At 44.0% G+C, this 22329-nt stretch overlaps 1 protein-coding gene across 4 annotated transcripts in view; it reads right to left on the minus strand.

Moving 5' to 3' along the window:
* Window positions 1-22329, minus strand: part of Astn2 (astrotactin 2) — a 1030147-nt gene that overhangs the window by 627499 nt on the left and 380319 nt on the right. For all 4 annotated transcript variants that reach the window (XM_023701575.1, XM_012516970.2, XM_023701577.1 and 1 more), the window contains one exon: window positions 9181-9348. In XM_023701575.1, the coding sequence (XP_023557343.1) occupies window positions 9181-9348 (168 nt within the window). The remainder of the gene's footprint in view (window positions 1-9180; window positions 9349-22329) is intronic.

Below are 22329 nucleotides of genomic sequence, written 5' to 3' on the forward strand. Positions count from 1 at the left end.
CTGCCTGCCTGCCTGCCTGCCTGCCTGCCTGCCTGCCTTCCTTCCTTCCTTCCTTCCTTCCTTCCTTCCTTCCTTCCTTCCTTCCTTTCGTCCTCCCCTCTTCCTTCCTTCCCTCCTTCCTTTTTTCCTCCCCTCCCTCCTTTCTTCCCTCCCTCCCTTCCTTCCTTCCTTCCTTCCTTCCTTCCTTCCTTCCTTCTTTGCTTCCTTCCTTCCTTCCTTTGCTCCCTCACTAACTGAAGATATTTTGATTGGAAAATGTTTGGAGCAGTTTCATTTTCAGATGAAGCAGTCGACAAAATAGGCAAGCTTTAGGTCTTTCTAAAACATATTCTTAAACCTTAGATGCTCATCTTCAGTCAGCCAGAAAAATGGCTTTCCAAAATTATTATTATTATTATTATTATTATTATTATTATTATTATTATTTAAAAGACCTCACTAAGCTGTCCAGGGTATCCCCCATCTCAGCCTTCCAAATAGCTAGAATTACAAGTATGCACCACATCCACCTAACTCCTCACAATTACATCTCAGCTTATTTGGCAGTCTACTTCCTGCATGCACTACCCTCTGCAAAGCATCTACTATATTATTTCGAAGCCTCAATCTTATCATCTTCTTCAAAGAAGGGGTGTTCTTTACCTTTGTGAATTCTTGGACTTTGCAATTTCATAAAGTCCTTTTTGTCCTCTTAAACTTTAACAACTCAGGACTCAGCAAGTAATAGAAACAATCTATAAACATTAGAAATATTTAGGATGATATAAGACAGCTACATGGCACAACTACACACATTGTATTCTCATTTCATATCCTATTACAGATGAAAAGTGGCTGCTGAAGACATGAAAATAAACTGAATATGATGGGCCAACATGACTGAAGTTCATATCAATTGTGGAAGGAAAATTCAATTTGCTGTAAATGCCATTTACAAATTGTTTCAATCATACTTACGCTTTAAATTATTAGTGCTTAAAAGGTCATAGAAACATGAATTTTGAGCTGGAAAATGTCCTAGGAATTATTTAGGCTTGCAATTTGTATCTTGTCACTAACTCACTAAGTGACACTGGGCCACTGGCTGAATTGCTCTGGCCATCAGTCTCATTAGGTCAGACAAGATGATGTCTGGGGACCTTTCTTGCAATAAGAGGACATTTTCACTTGCCACTTTACTGAAGACAAGGAATCCGAAGCTTATGGTATGTGACATGCCCAAGGTCAAGTGACAGTTTTGTGGCAATGCTGGCACTAGGTTTGAAAGAATTATTTTTTCATTACATAGAATTAGCAGGCACACAAGGATTAAATGAAATGTTAGTGTAGGGACATGTCCAGTATATTATAAATTTCTCTTCCAAATAGCTTCTAAGTGGAAGAGGCTCTGTCTTATTTCTTTCCACTTACTCTGATGTAGATGCACATTACTGGATTAAATATCTTCTGAAATATTTATCAAATTAATAAGTGAAGGCACAAACAACTGGAGAACTGATTACAAAAGTCAGAATAAACACTGTATGTTGAGTGCATCACCACAAGAAATGGGCAAGAGCATTTAGAATTTGGCTTGCATCTCATCCTCAGAAACACCTTAAAAGAGCAATTACTCTCCTCACTTTCACTGTTACAAAAAAGGAAGCTCAGATGTACTACGTGACTTTTCCATACTTCTACAATCAATAAACAGAAACTATATATGATAACACTCATGTGAAGAACTTTAACAAAGTTTTTTTTTTCCCAATAAAACATTAGCTACGACAATGCTCTTGAGAGTCTAAGCTCGATGGACTGAATGTTTTGGGGCTGAGCTCAGTGGACTTGAATGAGCAACCCTTTTGTATTCACTTCCTGTCCTTGGAGACATAGACCACTGGGGTCATCTTTTATTCAAGAAAAGATCACGATGCTAGACTTGGGTCATGTTCTTGTTCTCCATAAACGTTCCTTTGGCTTAGTCTTTGATTAGTTCTCACTTCCACCCAGAATCGTATTGGTCAATGTTTAATTATTTGTTTTCTGAAGAAAATACACTCTAGGTCTACAGCATATACCCAAACTTTCTGGTGTAAGTATCTTCATCACTGTGAGTTTCTTACGTACATAACTCCAATAAATACAGAGTCAGGAAGAGACTCCAACAGTCAAGAGACACTTATAACCAGCTCACATGGGTCCAAACAAGGTGGCTCCCACAAACCACAGGTCCAGTTCTGCAGCCTGCTCTACAGGCTGTACTAATTGTTGAAATCTGGAATAGCACGCTTGTGCTGGGATATGGCATACAACCACATGGACACGTTTATGAATGTACCAAACCATCACGTATTTTTCAGCTGTGACACTTTCCTGCTTTTACCTCATCACATGGTAAGAATGACCCTTCCTGTCAACACAGTCAACAGGGCTTTGAGGCACGATGACCTCATGCCTGTCTAGCTGCAAAACTCTGACCCATAAATGGAGGAGCATCTTTAAGGAACACTAAACCATTCCTGAAAGATGTAAGGTTGGAACATGCCCCAAGCTTGAGGACTTTTCAAATACTTATTCCTCATGGGATACAAGGCTTTAGGAGGTGGGTCTTCTCCCTTGGGTGAAATGTTTCTTCTTTGCACAGTTAGATGTTTCCTTGTTCTCCTCTTTTTCATCGTTTCCCTCTCTATCTTCTTGCCCTTCTTTTTTACCGGTGCTGTAGACTGAACCCAGGGCCTTGGGCTTGCTAAGCCAACTGTTCTACCATTGAGCTGTATTCCTATCCATGATACTTATCTTTGCCTAAGCCTTCTTCATTTCCTTTTCCCAATCTTTTTCCCTGCCATGCTCCAAGTCCTCTGTTTCCATGTTCTGTCCAGCACATCCTCCAGGAGCCAGTACAACTATACTGTTGCTTCCCAGAATCACTATAAACTTTCTCTCCTCCTGTAATCAAACTTCTTCTCCTCAAGCCCCCTTCCTACTCAAACTCCCTTACTAATTCCATGAGGCTACCCCAAAAGGTCATCTTCTCCATGATCTATCTCCTGAAATCCCCACCTAAAATACATTTTTCCCTGTTCTCCAGACATGAGGTACTTGGTTAACACATTGCTCTTGATTTATATCACACTGTATTTTTTATAATAGCTATATATGAACAGATACTTTTGTTCCTTGTGAAAATGTAAAATCCATGAAGACAAGAACACTGCCCAATTAGTCTGTGGTTTCCCACAGCACTTAGTGCAGAGACCTATGAGTTGTAGAATTAAGCAAATCTTACTTGAGTTGAACTTAACACATTGAACTGAATTTTACAAGGTGGGTCTCAATCAGGTGTCATGAAAATATATTCAGGAATCTTCTATTCCCATCTCCACTCTCACCTGTAAGTAGTGCTCTCTGTTTATGGCTTGGGTGATTTATAAAAATAAAATAGTTTGCTGGGCCTTGAGGTGGCAAAGTTACAGGAATAAATTACACACAGTCCCTGGCTTTATGAACTTATCTCCTAGTAGGGAAAACAAATTTTTTAAATAATAACTCAAATTTTAATCTTATTTTGACTCAAAAGTTCTTAATTCTGTGGAAGTCATCCATTATGCTGAATGCAAATGAGTGGTCAGAGCCTAAGTCAGGTGCTCTGTATGAATTTCTTTTCTTCACACGCTTCTCATGGTGGACGCTCTTCGTGAAAGGCTCAGCTTGCAAATTAAACTGAATCATCTTGACAAAATTATGTTCACTTCTATCATCTTATCTTCTGCCTCCTTATGCCATGTGTCCTGGTATAAAAATGCTTGACATAAATAATTCCAAGCAAAGCAAAACACAGAGGCTGAGGAGATAGCTCATTGGTCTAAGTGCCTGCCTGGAAAGCAGAAAGACCCAAGTTCAATCCTTCGCAACACATGCTGTGCCAGGCACCAAAATTTGGCATGGTGGTGTACACCTGTAACTCCAGTGCCAGGGAGGCTGAGACAGGAGGATCACTATGAGTCTGAGCTGCATAGTGAGACCCTGTACCAAATAAAGGGAAGTAGGCTCTTCAGGGTTTGGTATGCTATGATGACAAGAAGAGAATGCTGTAGCAGTTAGGCCAGCTGCTTTACCGTTTTTGGTGACCACACTTCTCCAGAGCTTAAAAATATTTCATGTGAGGTGTTGGGTGAGTGGAGAAAGAGCACAACAAATGTGGCATATGGACTGTGTCAGGAAGTAGGAGAAGTGAAACTAACTTCCTCCTTCATCATTTTATTCTTCTCTGTTCACTTACTACATGTTGGCATTCTGCAGAGTTGTAAAGATAAGAGAGATGAATGCGACACAAATCTTGTCTTTCCCTCTTAACCCTCAGTGAAGTTTACAGTCCAATACTGAGTGTAGATAAGAAGAGGACAGTGACTCTGCAGAGAGACAGGGATGACTGCGTATGATGGCACAGAGGTAGAAGAGGACCCTTTCATGGGGCTTAAGAAAGCCTATGGCACAAAGAGTGTTTGGGTAGTGGGAAGGAAATAAAATGGACCACCCCCAGTTTTCCGTAGAGGGAAAAAGGCTTTTGAAGAGAGTAAAAAGGTTATGAAAGGGACAAGGATGTGGAGGGCATGGAAACTTCAGGAAATCAGATATGCACGGTATCCCTAGAGCCCAAGTGTTATGGTTTACATAGAGATGCCCCACCCAAGACTCATGTATGGAGGGCTTGATCCCCAGTGCAGCCATGCTCGGGCACGGGGGGGGGGAGGGTAAGTGAGGTGATTGAACCCCAAGGGTTCTGGACTCATGGATGGATGAATTTCCTGATGAGTTCATTAAATGAGTAGGCTATCAGGGGAGAAGCAATCAGAGGAAGCAGCTCCCTGCCGGGTGCCTCTGGTAGAAGTCTGGTCCTGATGCCCTCTCTGGCTCTTCCTCTTCATCTTTCCTCAAGGCTGCCATAGGTGAGCACCTTTCCTCTACCATGCCTTTCTGCCTCCTCTCAGGCTCAGCATAAGAGAGGTGGTAGACCACTGACTTTAACTTCTGAAACCACCATCCAAAATAAATGGTTTATTTTAAATCTTTTTATTTACTTATTTGGTACAGGGTCTCACTATGCAGCTCAGACCACAGCTCAGACTCATAGTGATCCTCCTGTCTCAGCCTCCCCGGCGCTGGGATTACAGGTGTGCGCCACTATGCCAAATTTCGGTGCCTGGCACAGCATGTGTTACCAGGGATTGAACTTCGGTCTTTGTGCTTGCTGGGCAGGCGCTTAGACCAATGAGGTATCTCCCCAGCCTCAGTGATTTTTTTTTTAATTATTTATGTCTAGCATTTTTATACCAGGGAACATGGCATAAAGAGATAGAAGATGAGATGATTGAAGTGAACAGAATTTTGTTAAGATAATTCAGTTTAATTTGGAAGCTGAGCCTTTCACTAAGAGCGTCCACCATGAGAAGAGTGTGTGGAAAAAGGAATACAGAAAGCCCTGCTGTCACAACGGTGGTGAGGAGCCAGGAGCATGGCAGCAGCCGGCCCGGGGTCAGGTTGCAGAGCCTTCCGCTCCAGCCCCAGGCTCGAAGGTGCTGTGAGAAGTACTGGTCTGGACCGCTGGATCCTGGGTGTGAGTCCTGGCTCTGATCTGTGGGCTGTGACCTTAGTCCTGTCCCCTACCTTCTGTGGGTGTCAATCAGCAAGGAATTCAGTGCACACCAGAGATGTGTGTGTGCACGTGTGCGTGCAGGCATGCGTGTGTGTGCGCATGTGTGTGCATGTGTTATTCTGAGTGTCTGTTTGGGAGGGGATGTTGGTTAGGGTACCAACAACTTACGGCTCAAAAATCTTGATAAAGAGAAAAACTTCAGCCGCATGCTGGGCGGCCCCACACAGCTGTGCTGCACTTCCCAAGCAGCTTACAGGGCCCTTGTCAAGGCTGCAGGAATGCGTCTGAGGAGACTCCCCATGAAGGCTAAGTCAGCATGTCATTTTGAAGTGAAATCATGGCTCTATCACTTAGAGACTCAGCGGTTAACCTGGAAGATCTCTCTCCTTATTTCTGAGTTGGTGCCAGTTGGAAATGAGAAGGAGGGATGGGAAGGCAGGAGCAGACCCCCACCTTGGCCACTGCATAGAGCACAGTGACTTTAGTTCTCCGTACAACAAACAGGTGCCATCATGTCACCTGTGTAATGATTACCATTATGCCTGGGCCAACTCTCAGGAAAGGAGGTAAGAATCAAGGCCCAGAAAAAAAGAGCAATACACCCCACGAGGAGAAGCAGAGTGTTATAGTTTGTCTCTAGCTGTCCCCCCACAGCCCTGTGCAGTCATGGGGTGGACTTCTAGTTTGTGATTAACTCATGATCCACTGGGACAATTGGTGTAAGTGCTGCTGGGATTATGGGTGTGAGTGCTGCAGGGATTATGGGTGTGAGTTCTGCTGGGATTATGGGTGTGAGTGCTACCCCCAGCCTGGGGCATATAGCCTGAATGCAACTTAAGGGAGACAGACTTGCTCTCTGTAGCCATTGCTGCTACTCCTCCCATTGCTCTCTGGTTCTTTGCCGCCACCATGAAAGGTTGCCCTCTGCCATGTGCCAGTCTGCCTTGGAGTCAGCTGAGTAGGGACTGAAACCTCCAGTAGCTGTGAGCAAATAATCCTTTCATTCCTTAATTTTGGGTGTCAGGTATCTGTCCCAGCACCAAGAGAAGAGTAACCAAGACAGAGGAAAGAGAGGAAGGAAACACAGGATTTAGTGCAAGTTCTGTTTTCATTTCTTCGTAATCCTGGTGAATCCCTTTCTCTGCTTGCTGTTTCTCTATTTGTAGACAAAACTAGCATTTGTGGAGCACTATGAGAAGGTATTGTTTACATTTCAGGCATTTACTGTAAACAGGACAGTGTTTCTTGGGCTTAAATATCATCCAAATGCATATTTCTAGCTCCAGATCAGACTTCCCCTTTGACTTTGAGTTATGGACCTGCAGTGAGTTATTGCAGGTTTATGTTGCCAGGGCTTCTAGCTTGAACATAATATTATTATTATTATAGTAGAAGCAGAGTTCGGTCAGGCTTGATACAGCCCAGAGCTTTGTACCTCCCTCCAGCTCTCAGTGTGGCGGACTCAGATATCTGCCAGGTGTTCAGAGGTCAGGAACAGCACAGCAAATGTGGGCGCCTGGGCATTAGAAGTAGAACTCCATACCCAAACAGCTCAAGGCGGCAGACAGAGATAAGAACTCAGGGCGCCCTTTCTGCCCAGCGTGCTGGACTCCTGCTTTCTTGTCACTTACTTTCAATGGATCATCCGAATGCTTGATAGTGAATTTAAAGTGACACACACTCTATTCCACAATACACACTGCAGATGGACTTGGGCTCCAGGACTAGAGCGAGGGCCAGGCAGATAGGACATAGACACAGGTCAGGTGCGAGTCACACGCATATCTGCCAGAATAGACAAGGAGAGGTGCCTGCTGGCCATGGGTGACACCACAGGCATTATTTACCCACCAGGCAATAGTACCCTCTGGAAGGCATGCTACAAACACACACCCAGGCCAGCCCACTTCCCAGTAGGATGCAGTTGCTAGCCACAGGAGCTATGGGACACTAGTATAGCTGGGAACTTTTAATAAATGAGCCAAGTGCCTATTTTTCATTTCTTCTCGACCATAAAAAACTGGAATAATAGCCTTTATTTCCCTCACTCCACCCTGAGCTTTGCTGCCATCCCTTGACTCAGTACATGATAACCTGATTTGCCTTGCTGTTCCAACTGAACGATTTGCCATCTTCTCTGCTTCTGTTATTTTTTACATCGAATATGTAATAGCAGATTCTCTCAGACTTATGCCTAAAATCATCTGGAGTCTGATAATATCTCACTGTTTTCTCCTTGCACACCTGTGGTCCAAACTGTTAGCAGTTCCTGCCCTGAGGCAAGCAACAGGATTCTTGCCTATTCCCCAAATAGATTCCCACAGCAACCAGAGTGTGCCTGTCAAAGCACTGGTCAGAGCACACGGGTGCTTGCCTAAGAATCTTCCGGTGACATTTTGCTTCATCTAAAGTAAATTTCAAAGTCCACATCATGCTTGAAAACACCCTAAGCCACCTTCAGGTCTCTTCCATTCTTCAAATTGTACCTCCTACTCCTCTCTATCTTGTGACCATCAGACACCTCTTAATGGTGTGGAACAGATGGCCCCTTTGTGGGGTCCCAGGGACCTTGCCGACCCCCGGCCTAGCATGCCATCCCCAGACACTAGCATGGCTTCCTCCATGCCCATCTTGAGGCACCTGCTCATGTACACCTCCCAGAGGAACCCTCCCAGACCTCTTTACAAGGACAGCTCCTTCCACACTTCCAGCTTGGCTTTCCAAACGCTTGTCCTCTGCCCCACTCCCATAGCACTAGCTCTACTTGTATATTCATTTGCTGTTGCAGCACTGCTCAATAGAACCAGCTACTAGGACTGTTTTAATACCACATCATATAAGAAGGAGGCCATAGCGACCTGAGGCGATGGGACACCGAGGCTATGGGACACTGGAAATACACATATTTGATTTCAATTAATTAAAATTAAATACACACAAATGGTTTGTGGATACCATACTAGACCATGCAGACTCACTGTCACCTGTCACCCTGCAGCATGTAATAGAATGCAGGCTGCACCGGGCAGAGGCTCTGCCCATTTTATTTATAGTTGTGCCCTCAATGCCTAAAACATAGGCCTGGCTTCTCAAGAAGCATCTACTGAATGGATGAGTATATGAATCAATGAATGTACTTGTGACAATCCATGCATTATGTCACTTAATCTCAGCAACAGATTTGTAGGTTGGGTGTATTTTTCTTTCTCTGGTATTCTAAAATACACACAGTCTTGCTATGGAAGCCCCAGCTACCAAGTGGTAGAAGAGGTTTGAACTCAGCAAGGTCTGACAAGCTTTAGACACTTTACTATGCTGGAACTCTTGAGGACCAGAGAACTAGATGTCCTGTATGGTCTTTTCCAACTGTGGGATTCTGTTGCTCTCTAAGAATTTCTTTCTTCACCAGAAAATGGCACCAAAAGGAGGGACATCTATTACATTGACGGATCTTGGCATCAAGTCCCTTGGCAGTGGTTCAGGATTGCTGATTGCTGAGGCAGAAGGACCTCTGCCCTCCCCAAGCCCAGATCCCCAGGGCTTACCAGTCTCTGGGTCACAAAGCTGCTCACAAGCATCTGTTGTCCTTTGTCCACACAAGTCCCTCACCCACGGGGAGGTGGCGTTGATCTGGTAATATAGGGAAAGCTTGGCTGGATTTAGCCAATCAGATATGTCCAGGTAGCTCCCCTCACTCACCACGAAGCTGCTCCCTATGGGAGAACAGAGAAAAGGTCAGCTATTTACTTCTCAGGTTAAAAATCTCATATGTGGTGCACATAGGTTCCACCTCCCTGCCCCTTCTCCTGAGCTCACTCATCTTAAAGCACTTCCAGGGCATTTGCATTATGCCAACATGCTGTCACACATCAACAGAGGCAGAGACAAATCAGACATGAGAGGGAACCAGCCCAGTGGGTAAAACTAGGTTCTCAGACCTGAGGAGGGCAAGGGTTCGTGCCTTGAATGTGCCCTCGCTAGCTATTGACTTTGTGTAAGTCACTTGGTGCCTCTGGGCCTTGGGTACTTCACTTGTAAATGCACATATTAATAAGCTGTACCTCAGTTGTGAGAATAAAATAAATTAATGTAGAAAAAGTGCTTAGCCAGCACCTGGCTTGTTCCAGTAAATAATGATTAAATGTTAAATTTCAAAGGAAGAAAAAGCTAATGTCCCTGTCACATAAACATCCCCTTTGGAAGAACAGTCCTGGACACCCCCAGGGCCTAGGTGGCTGATGTGCATGGGGAAAACTGTCTGGGTATAGCGAAGGCCTTCTGCCTTCCTTTGGGTTGTTTGATCTTTTAAATTTTTATTTTTATTTTTAGTGGTGCAGAAGATAGAATCCAGGGACTCATGCCTGTAGGCATGTACTCTACCTCCTAGCTACATTCCTAGTCCATGGTTTGTTTTTTAACTCAGAGAGAGACAGAGACAAGGATAAAGAGAGAGGGCCTTTTTCAGAGACATTCCCAGCACCTCTAAGGAAAGTGCAGCACCCAGATGGTAAAAAATGACATGATGCTATGAAAGAACAGAGAGAGGTAGATTGGGGACCACAGAGATACTGCAGGCTCTATCAGAAGGGACTGACAGTAGGACAGCCCCAGCTCGCTCTTGCCACGGGAAACAAAAGCTGGTCAGTAGAGATGGAAGCTTCAAATTTTTATTGTAATCAGCCAATTTTTCAATAATGCTTTAAATCTGTGCCTAAAAACAAGCACAGGACAAGGAAAAGGGCAAACTGTTCTGAAATGTCCTTTACTAGTTCACACAAAAAGGAAGATCTCATATGCATACCTATGTACATGTATTTTATATAGTTGCAGAATAGATGCGAATGCTGCAATACTATTCTGCATAGTGTACACACACACACAAACACACACACACAAACACACACATCACATATGCACATTCAGTTTAGGGGGAGACAAAAATCAGAAGCCTATTCAACGTGGATGCGTAAGCATTGCAAACAGTGAGTACATAAAGCAAAAGTTGAGTTTGTTGGGTGAAATAAAAATGGGTGCAAACAGACCCAGTCTTGACAAAAATGGATGCGCAAAGCAGCTCTAGATTTGCAGCAAATCTAGAAAACACCACCACAGAGCTGTGAAATGATGTTTCCCAGGGAACATGACTCAGCTCCTCTCCCGTGTGTGCTTCTCTAACACCTCACTACCAACCAAAAATTTTCCTTTCTTGTGAAGCAGTTCAAATTCCCCAGCGAGGACCTCTGTGAACAAGCATTGTGTGAGGTTTGATGGAGAACTCTCTGGGAGGTCGAATCAGACTCTGCTCCTGGCCTATGGTTGGACTCCTCTTGGCTCAGGTGACCTGCCGTGGTCCAATGGGTTGCGGCCAGAGGGCGGGGGACCACATCAGACTGTGCCTGGCTGCCTGAGCCCCTAAGGGCTGTAGGTGGAGAACTTTCCCTGAAGAGGAAAGAACATAGCAGACTCCTATGATTTCCAGCTCGCCACAAACATGATCCTCTCTACCACTCTGGAGAATTGGTTCTTCAGTTAAAGCACGGTGGGCAGCATGATCTTTCTGTGTGTGGATAGGAAAGCCATCTATGTACAGCAGTAGGAGGAGACAGCATCAGACTCTGAGGTAAGGAAATGGCCACATCTGAAGGTGGTTCTGAAGTCCTTGGCAGCCAAAGCAAAGAAAGGAAAGAGTCTGCTGGATTCCACATTTCAAATTGCTGGCAAGCAAAGATATGCAAGGCATGTTTCCCCCACTGGAACTAAGCCCAAGCAGAAACATGTCACATAGGTCCTAAGAAGGCACTGAACATCAGCAGCAACTACAGATTTTTCTTTTAAAAAGCACAGTCATGCTGTGTAAATGTATAATTCTTGTATTTATTCTCACTAAAGACTGAGGGATGGATATTGAATTGTTTCCCAGGGCTGAGTTTGGTTAATCCTTCCACTTCAGGAAAGCTACATGGTGCAGTAATAAAGAGAACAGCAGGCAAGATATGAGTTCAGATCCCATTCTGTTACTCATTAGATCTATAAGCTTGGGGAAGAAAAGAAACCCCCTTACTACTTATGAAGAGCATCGATACATAGTCCCCTTAAGAGGGTTGACAACAAGATTAAATGAGACAATGCATTCGTCTTAGGTCAAGTCACCAGAAAACAGGCTCAAAGGCAGAGACTGGCTGCAGGGAGTGTAGGAAACACAATCTTGTAAAGGGATAAGCAAAGCAGGAATGGGCAAATAGAGAAGCCAAATTGTCATATGACTGTAGGAAAGCCCTCAGCTGATCCCAGGAGAGCGCTGGCACAGGGATGGTCCTTCCCAATTGTGTTAGGTCAAGGGGGGCTTTGGTGTCCTCCCATTTACCAATCACAAGCTCTAGAGAAATGACCTCGGGTCAAGAGGTGGTTTTCCATGAGGGGTATCTGTCCATTAGGGGCTCAACTCAGAAAGATCAGTCACCAAGGATCCCGGAAGGTGGAAGAAGAGCTTCTTGATCTTGATGCAGCCACGTGATTGGGGTACAGCATCTGAATACCCACAAAACCAGACAAGTTCCAGACACAGTGTGGAATTCCAACTAACCAGAGCCATTTCAGTAATTACTTAGATTTTTGTATGGAAGTAGCATCTCTGAAAGCCATGTTAGCCGATTTCTAGTATTACAACTAAGATTTCTTAAGAAGGAACTGACTTGAATGTAGATCCCAAAAGGCTCAGTGTTTGCCCTCTCATCACCAGCAATTCATATATGAGCTAGAACCCCAGTGTGACGGTATTTGGAGGTAGGATGCCATGAAAGGGGAGCCCTTACATACAGGGCTAGTGCCCACATAAAGAGACCCCAGGAAGCTGCCCTGCTCCTTCTACCGTATGAGGTTACAGTGCAAAAATGAACTAGGATGCAACACTGACCAGATGCCCAATCCGTCAGCCCTCCAACCCGGGACTCCCCAGGCCCCAGAACTGTAAGAATAAATTATTATTGTTGAGAGCCACTCATATGGGTTTCTTTTACAGCACCATGAATGAAGGTAGCAAAGCAGCCTTAAGTTCTTTAAAAAGACACTACACAGAAATGTTGCTATGGCTTGTATTCAGGTATCCCTCCAAAGCTTCATGCCCTCATTGGTGGGACTTTTCAGAGATGGCTGGATCTAGGGCATACAACTGAGGATTCCGGGTATGTGACAACTGGATCAGACCACTGACTGGATCAGCATAGCTTTAGGCCCGGCTGGATGGATTTACTGCCTTGGATGTGAGCGGCAATGAACAACAGGTGGTAGCCTGAATGCAGAAAGAGGAAAAGGAAGCTGTTCTCCTGTTGCTTTCTGCTTGGCCTCCCATGGAATATTCCTTCTATGCCTTGCCTCCTGCCTTGGACACAGCTTACTGAAGCTTCCAGAAACAGTGAGCTAAAATAAATGTTCCCTCCCTTAACTTGTGGGTGTTGGGTAGATGGTCCCAGCAACAAGCAAAGTAACTAAGACAGATGCACAACTGGTTTAATGGCAGGACAGTGCTATTCTCCTTTGAGCCTCCTTTCTCTCCATCCTTGGAATGAATGTGTTACACATCTGCTCACTTAATCCTCACAACAGCCTCTGAAGATGGGTCTTTCCTGATTTATAGAAGGACAGCACGAGGTTCTGAGAGAAACTGATCCAGCCAGATTTGCACAATCTGCAGGGAGTGAAAGTAGAAACTGAAGGCTGATTTTATGAGCAACCAAAGCTAGGAACTTCATATGATTCCAGGCTGGGTTGAGAATCAGGAACTTAGGCTGGATTGTTTCTTGCGGTCCTTTCATTCCTTTTCTACTATTCTGTGCATTCCTCTGTGGGTAGTTTTGCAGGGGCTTTGTTTGCTCTGAGACATACACCATGATTTACTACAGGGACTCAGGCATAATTCATTAGTCCTTATCAATCGAGCTCTCAGTAAAATGCCTAGGAGTTTAGCGAATGCCAAGGGCATTCACAAAATCTAAGTTCCAAATTTGACCAGACGAAAGTTTAGCTCACTTTGTCATGGGATCGTGCAGCAGGAATGCCCCTGCCATGCCACCACAGATAATATCTTCATCATTCTGTAAAAGCTAGAAAATAATTCTAGGCCTTTAGAAATTCTAAACTAAAACTTGTTCTTCACCATCTAGTGCCCAGTTCAAAACTAAAACTTGAATCTCACTATCTTGGCTTGCAGTTTCTTATTCACCCCTTGTACTTGAATGTAGATGACTGAAGCAGAAACTCACGTAGAGGGACCCCGTGTGAGCAAGGAGACGTGCCAGTGAGATGTCACATCTGTCAGAACAGGATGTTCTGTGCCAAATCGAATGTGCTCATTTAACTAACATTTGGTATTGTTCTCTCTGTGTAAGAAATAGGCAGAAAGGCTGGAAAATAGGATGAATCTAGTGAGAATGTTATGGACTAAGTAGGGGAGATCAAATATATTACAGATATCCATAACACAGGCTAGAGTACAGTGAGGACTGCTGGGAAAGGGTAGGTGTTGCTTATGAGTACAGGGAAAAGGAAAAGGGGAGCTTAGAGAAAAAGGGAGCTTATCGAAGATTCAGAGAATCTGCTCTGAAGCGAGACCTTGGAAAATATGAACAACAAACTGGAAAACAATCGAGGTGAAGGAAACAAACACAATATTTCCTCTAGAGTAACGACCACCTGTATGGCACTTACCCCTTAAAGTTCCACTCTAGACAGGGCTCATAATTCTCTTTTTCATGAGAAATATTACCAGCACTTCGTTATACAAAAAAAAATATATATATATCTTTGTACCAAGCCCTGAACTGTGCTCTGGTTGAATAAAATATGTCCTTCAATGAAGAATTTATAGCCAAAGAGGGGAGATCAGAAATGGCAGGTGTAAGGCAAATCATGTGTCCATTTCCCCTTTCTCTGCAACTTATCTCATCCAGATTGTTCCTTTTTTGGAAGCAAAGACCATACTCGATTTAAACTTGCAATGAGTGTAGTTCTTAGAGTGTAATGGAGCTCAAAAGAGTTGCAATGTGGGTGTGAGAGGAGTGAAAGATGGAGTGACAGGGAGGAAGGTAGGGGAAAGAGGAGGAAACAACACAGAGGCCAAAGGGCATCAAGCAGCTCTTTCTAAATAAATTTAAGCATTTCTTGGGGAATAAGACTATATAACAAAGGAAGAAAATGCATCATTCCATGTGTTGCATGTAACTCTAATTTTCTTTTTAACTTCTGGTTTATTTTCTTGGCTTTGAATTGAATAACAATGGCTCCCCATTATTGGGTGCTCAAAGATTCCTCTCTAAGATACTCATATAAATGCCCCCAAAGGAGCAAGGAGCAATGATTCTGAAAAGAATCTCTGCCAAAATCTCACCTTCGAAATGTCACTTTTCCTTCTTTCTAAATCATATATATATATATATATATATATATATATATAGACTTTTTCTTCCACTGCCTTGTGGGAATATACATCATCTAATTAGCCAAATGGATTTTCAGTTCAGCCCAATCGTTTCCTTATCTAGCATCTGAAGCCCAGCACTGCTCAAGGGACTACACGGGCATGGAGGTCCTCATTAACTCTGATCTTCAATTACATTGATTATAAGCCTGGTTCTGTAATTGTGCAGCCTGGATCAGGGGCGAACTGGGGAGTGCAGGCCACTCTGTAATGGTCTCTGAAAAGCCAGAGGCACATCAGCCCCCAAAGAAACAGGACTAAAAATACCACAGGAGGCAGCACCAGATAAAAGGTGCCCATAGAGCTGGAGAGCAACGCCCAATCCCTTTCCTTTTGACTCCAATGGTGAGACCCACCTTTGGGAAGCAAGGATGGCAGGCTTCAAAATAAGGTTCTGGTCACAGGGGCAAATGGTGAGCTGAGAATGAAACAGGGTACAGACACTAAACTCTCTTCACAAATGAAGTACATGGATGGTTTTGGATCAAAGTGTGCAAGTCTCTTTTATTTCCTCCTTCTTTAGGTGTCAAATGACTAAGGATTCCCTCCCTGTCACTAAGTCACCACGAATTCTATCAGGGCTTGGGGCCTGGAGGTAATGCCTTTCCTGGGTGCTGGTTGCAAAGCAAGCAATGATGCATTAGAAACGAAGACCACGTTTGCTGCACACCCAGACGGTGCACAAAGTGTGCAGCTTCACCTGCCCTCTTCTCCAGATTTCAAAGGTTCTCATCCGGCTTGACCGCCATCCACCATGAACAAGCAATGGAAAGCTATTAAAGGACTGGGTGACCAAGATGATAATTGGGCTTTAAAAAGTTTGAGGTGCTGTAATAGGGGGCAGAGAACACCTTGTAGGTAGGAGCACCAGGGGTCTCTGAAAGCACCACCCTGTATCACGACGTGGCTTGCTTTGGGCCTCTGACATGCAACTCCTGCATGTCTTCCCCTCCTGGATTTCTCTCTTCTCTTTTGCAAATCTCTTTTCCTTTTCTGTAGATCAATATCAACCTCCACCCATTCTTCTGTGTGGTCTCTTTCTCTTCTACAGCAGTTTGTATGTCCAATGCCTGAAAATGTGACTACATTTTACAATAGTAGCTTTACTTCTCAATGTAAAAGTTAAATGATGTCATTTGGGAGCCCTACCCATGTGGCTGATGTCCTCCTAACGAAAAGCATATTTCTGATCACAGATGTTCATGGGGGAGAACATGTAAAGAGAAGATAAAAAAGAAACAAATTGCAAGCTAGCGAGAGCCAGAACCTCAGGAGAAATAACATTGCTGATACTTTCATCTCTGACTTTTAACTCACAGGTCTGTAGAAATACAATTATGTTGTTTAAATCACTGAGTATTGGTGCTTCATTACAGCAGTCCTAGCAGATTCATATGTACTACTTCTCTCTTACTTGATACATGTCTCTTAAGTCTGACATTTGCTCCTTTTATTAACCTTTACTTTGTTCCAGGGATTGCTATGGACTACTTCTCTGTATAAAGTTTCCAAGTGGAACAAATATAATAGTTAATATCACAAAAGAAACCAGTGAGCAAAACACAGTTTAATCCATGGTCTGCTCAGAGGTTCACAGAGCTCAGGATGAAACCCTTGGTGGACCTAAGATTGGTTTATCCATTCTGGTGTCTAATCTGGTTCTAGACACTTCCAATACTACCTGATGGACAGAGGGCATGGGACGGGGGAAGAGAAATCATAACACATACACAGAATTTACATAAGAGACAGATGAGTAATAAAGGGAAGAAGAAAAAGGGGAACTGAAAGAGCCCAGTGGCTATTTTAAAGACAACCACTTTCTTTTGTTCTTAAGTCTGATATTTGCTCAAAAATGCTATTTTTTCAGTGACCATAGAAGACAAAAATTTGATTACGATTGGAATCTTCTTAGAAAAATTCTAGATCAAGTAAGAATTATGTGATTCTGTAATTCTTATAGTTAGTTTTATAGACTACCACAAAATTTAGCGTCCTTCTAGTCCAAAGTTCTCAAATAGTTTTCCTTCATGACCTCTGATGTTACTTTTCTATACAACTTTTCCTGTCTCTTAACCATGAAAGTATAATAATACCAGACCATAACTTGTACCTACTTTTATTTTACATGTATTGTTTATATACTGTGCTTCTGCTGTCCATAAAATGAGTAGCATTTTCAATGCCATCTCCCAGGAAGCCATGTTCAGCCTTCAGGGATGCTGTGGTCCTCACCGAGGATGCAAGCCTGAGGTAGGGCCTTTCCTTTTAGCAATGTCATTGATAGGTCAGGATTCAAAGTTTCCCAGGTACCTTGCCCTAAACACTCTCCCTCTTGGTTTCCCAGGCACCCTACCCCTTGGCCCCACGCAGAGCCAAACCCAAAACTGCAGAACACGTCCACCTGACTGACCTGGGCGAGCAACTCTCCTCTGTTAACATTAAAGGTCCCTACAGACCAGGCAGCCTGGCCAAGATTAGCTCTCCCTCAGCTGTTCCAGCCCACGATCACCCTCCCTAAAAGATCCTATAAAGTCTCCTGTCCTGCCTTTGTTTGCTGCTGTCTTGGTCCACTAGACAGCCAACCTGCTTAATGTCCCCGGTAAATCTTCTACTCGCATCAGAATGCCCAATCTGGTTGATTGCATGGGTTTGTACCTAACAGTTATTAAAAAAAAAAATTCTTGAGCCAGGGAGGTGGCTCAGTAGAATAAGAGCTTGCCTGGCAAGCACAAGGGCCTGAGTTCTATCCTTGGTTCTGCAAAAAAAAAAAAAAAAAAAAAAAAAAAAAAAAATCCAAGGGTAAGGAAAGGAAGGGTGTGTTCAACATCCCAGTGAGATTGGTGAAAAGGACCATATGCCGCATGATGACATTCTGGGTGACAATGCCACATGTACACATCTGCAGTCCCATAAAAGCATAACGAAGCTGAACGACTGCTATTACCTAAGCGGTGCTGCCGCTGCTGCAGTGCCATAGTGAGGCACGCCGTGCACACGTCTGTGGCTATGGCGATACCAGAAAGCCACTGGCTTAAGGACATCATTACGCAACTACGTGTGGTACCTCATTTCAGACAATGAACATAAATGATCGTGTTGCTGGTTTATATATTAGCTACGCTTTTGATCGTTGCTTACGTATGTATTCCTCCTTACAAGAAGTTGATTACAGAAGAGCATGCTGCGTTACATTAGTTGGCAGTAGTGTCACGCACACCAGCTTTCTCATGCGTCTCCACTGCACTGTGTGCCCCACGCATGATCTAATTTCCTCTTCTATCCTGTATCATGGCAAGAGCAATCGGTGACACCAAGCGCATACACCAGCTTCTTTGGTGTAGAGCAGACTGTGCCATCTAGCTTTGCGTAAGTGCATGCTGCAATGTTTGCACAGTGACTCAGAGCACGTCTGTCTCTCTGGTCAAATGATGCATATAATTACCTTTACACCTAGAACCCTGACTTCATTTTTCCTGCCTTCTTACCACTAAGAGGCAGTTAGGGTCGAGGGGGTCAAATGGCTTTCCAAAGCCCCCACAGCTGGCAAGTGTCACAGCCAGAACAGAGCCCAGTGCTGGGACTTACTGTTCAAGGGCTGCTGCGGTACCTCACACCAATCATTTTCAGCCACCACCATCGGTGGTAGGCAGTCAGGGAGCGAGAGGGAAGTGCTAATACCAGAGAACCATGGCATGTGGGAGTACTAAAGCATTTGTCCCTAGGTACCCCAGAATAAGAAACACAAAGATGGAGAAGCCACTGGGACTTGGGGTGTTCTGTATTAAGAAATGGTTGTTTCCAAATAAGGCTGTATTAAATGTCCCTTCTCTCTCCCCAGATGGAGACTTCCCTGACGTGCCATGCCAAGTTCTCCCCAGACAATGGCTATGTTTTTATCATTTTCTGTATTCCCTACGGCAAATTATGATCAAAGCCTGCCTAAAAACAGATTGCCAACGGGATTCTACACGCTTTTATGTATTCCTGGGCTTGCTTCAAAGTTCAGTGAGGAGTATTTAAGTCTGGACAAGGGATATTTGAAGTTCTGATATTTCAAAAGGTATCCCTCCCCCATCCACCGCGGTGTTGGTGGGGATGCAACAGTTTGATACCAAGCTAGGTAAAGCAAAAAGAACAAAGACGTGAAATGCTTCTCAATTTTCTTTTATGCTGTTTAAATTGTTAAGGAAGCACTTTGGTTAAAGATGGAAAATGCCTATTTACTCTTAATTTAAGAATGTATTTTATTTTTTTAAAAAGACCTTATCATTTTATTGGAACCTGTGGATCAGACCCGGTCTGCATGTTAGTCTTCTTTCCCATCTAAGGTCAAGGCTTCTCAAAGGCACAGGGTAGACCCTCGCTCCCCAAACCCAAAGGTCTTTTACTTTTGACTTGCTAATACCGAAAACTCGCCTGCGCTCTGTCAGCTGCCCAAGTGAGACATGAGCTCGGGTGGGAGACTGGACAGGAGGCACAGAGGGGCAGAGAAATCCTGTCCCAGGCACTGGTTGCTGTGTGATCCAGGAACGAGGCATTTATTCCTGACAAGCAGCCTCTGGGTCCTTATCTGCACAATGGGAATAGTACTGCGCAGAGTTTCTATGACTACTAAATGCTATTCATGAGAATGGCCTATGACTAGTGAGGTGCTTGGCTTCGGCCTTCATGCTGCATTAGCCTAAGGGGTAAGTTTAATACCATAATACATTTTATATGTAAACGTGTGCATCCTAATGCTTACTATCACATATCTATATAATATTTGTATATATATATATATATATATATATGATACAAGAATGCATCCTTCGATATGTGCATACATGTGTTCATATATAAAAGCACAGATAGATAGCTCTATGGGCAGGTGTGTTCGATGCAGATCTTGTCTCCTGAGGTTCTGCAACATGGTAGCCCTGTTTGGGTTACAGTCAGACAGGAGGTTATTTATTTATTTTTTTAAAAGGTCACCTTGCCGCCACCTTTCCGTGTCACCCTCATATCCCTTCAGCTGACTCCGGGCCCCTTCCAATAGTTTCTTCCTGATTCTCACAATACCCTGAGGCAAGCTGGGCAGGGTGGGAGGGAAGGTGTGCTGTCATGGCGCAGGGTCCTGCAAATGCCAGAAGTGTGTCAGGTTCAGCCCATTTGGAATAAAAACGTGAGGCACGCGGCTGGATGTGAATGGCTGGGGGAGCGGCACGCGTGTGAGCGCGCTGCGGTCTTCTGGTTACCCAGCTGCGCTGCATTCTCTGCCCGGTTCCCTGCTTTGGGGCCATCCTATTCTACGACACACACTGCCCTCTGCCTCTCCTTAGGAGCCTGCACAGACACCGGGGGCTGTTTGCCAAAGATGGCTCACAACCGTGAGCCCGAGAACAACCGTATTAGCAATTCCTCCCGGATCTGTTCAATTACTAATGTTTGCTAACTGTGAGCTCCAAGTCCATCGGCCATTAGGTCCAAGCGCCTGCTTTCTTTTGTGTCTCTTATTATCAGTGTGTGTGTGTGTGTGTGTGTGTGTGTGTGTGTTGCATTGTTTTTCTCCACACCTAGTCTTCTACTTTCTTCCTTAAAAACAAAACAAAACATATTAGTACACGTGTGTAATCTATCATGCTTCTGGGGAATTAGTACATGCACACGGCATATAGGAATTTCTTTTACGATCCTCCTCCCCTCTCCTGCCATTCCTTGGGCTCCTTCCTTTTGCTGACCGTCTGTCTTCCTGCTTCCTACAATCCTTTATTTTTCTCTTTATTTATTTTAGGTTACTTATATAAGGGAATTAGAAAAGCACGGACCTTGAAGATGATAGACCTGAATCTAACAACTGCTCTTAAGCTCACCATTTGAATGACCCTGCATAAAACTCAATATTTCTCTTCTCAGCTCCCTCATCTAAAAGACAGGGGTCAGTGCTTACTTTGTAGCACTTGCATGAATGCTAAGTGTGACCATGTGTAGCCACTCTTCAAAGGCACTCAGCAAATGGAAATTTTTCCTACTGCTGCTGCTACTAATAATCCAAATAACTTTGGAAAAGGCCATCAGAAGGCAGGTGTTCCTTTTATCTCCATTTTACAGACAAAAAAACTGAGACTGGGGGAGGTTAAAGGTACGCGTTCTGAAGCGCACAGAGAAGTTTAAAGATGGAAAATCAGAATTTAATCTGCCTCGAAAATCAGAGCTTGGTAACACCAGGGTGCCTCCCATTATTCTCATATTATGGAATTCATGTCTATACTACTAGGATTTTTAATTGTTAGGAGGATTTTTTGGCATCTACAAATATTTACCTCTGCTTATTCCTCTAAGTACTTAGCTATTTTTTGGTGATGGGTCAAGCACAAGAGAGAGGGGGAGGGGGGGCGGGAGAAGGGGGAGATCGGAAGGGGAGGGGGAGGGGGGAGAGAGAGAGAGAAGCAGGGTAGGTGTATAATATTGTAATTTAAAACTTATTATTTTCAAAGACACATAATACATCCTCATGACATTTCCAGGAGATATTTTCTGGAAACTGGACAGTACTTCAAATTAATGCTAAAGCTAAATCTAACTGTTTTATGATGCTACAATGCACTATTTGGGAAAAGCTTTCAAAAAGCAGAGGTTCCAACATTCACGTTGATGGCACAGATTTCATTGTCTGGCAAAGATGAGAACATCTGCCTGCATATATAATATTGGTACCTGGAGCAAAATAATAAAGGAGATCTTCAGCTCAGCCACACTGTAGCACACTCAGAAATCAGCCTTTAACCTGCCTGGCCCTATTAGGAATTTTGGTAGAAGGTGAGAAAGAGAAAGAATATACTTTTTATGTGAGGACCGAATGAAGGCCTTCAACTCAAACTGGGCCCTGTGTGGCTTTGTGCTACATTTCTAGTCTGTGACAGGTACAGAATGAAGTCTCCCATTCTCTCCCCCAGAGGGACAGGGAGCCAGGCTTAATTGTAGAAACCCCAGCTTGTCACCTCCACCTGAATGACTTTCCACTTGGGGGCCTGGGGACCCCACTGTCCTTATTACTGCACAATCACACCTAGCATGTACTTTGTCTGATGGCACATGGAGCTGAGCATGGCCCGTGAGCAACGCAGATGGCTCAAGGACAGACAGGATCTCTTCTCCTAGTAGAGGTAGCAACTTGGGGGTGGTGTGTGTGTGTGTGAGTGTGGCAGATTTCTGGAAGAAGAAGAGACCCTGGACAGCG

The sequence above is a fragment of the Octodon degus genome, unplaced genomic scaffold (assembly GCF_000260255.1).
Source record: "Octodon degus isolate 3935 unplaced genomic scaffold, OctDeg1.0 scaffold00137, whole genome shotgun sequence".
In the NCBI taxonomy this organism is placed as follows: domain Eukaryota; kingdom Metazoa; phylum Chordata; class Mammalia; order Rodentia; family Octodontidae; genus Octodon; species Octodon degus.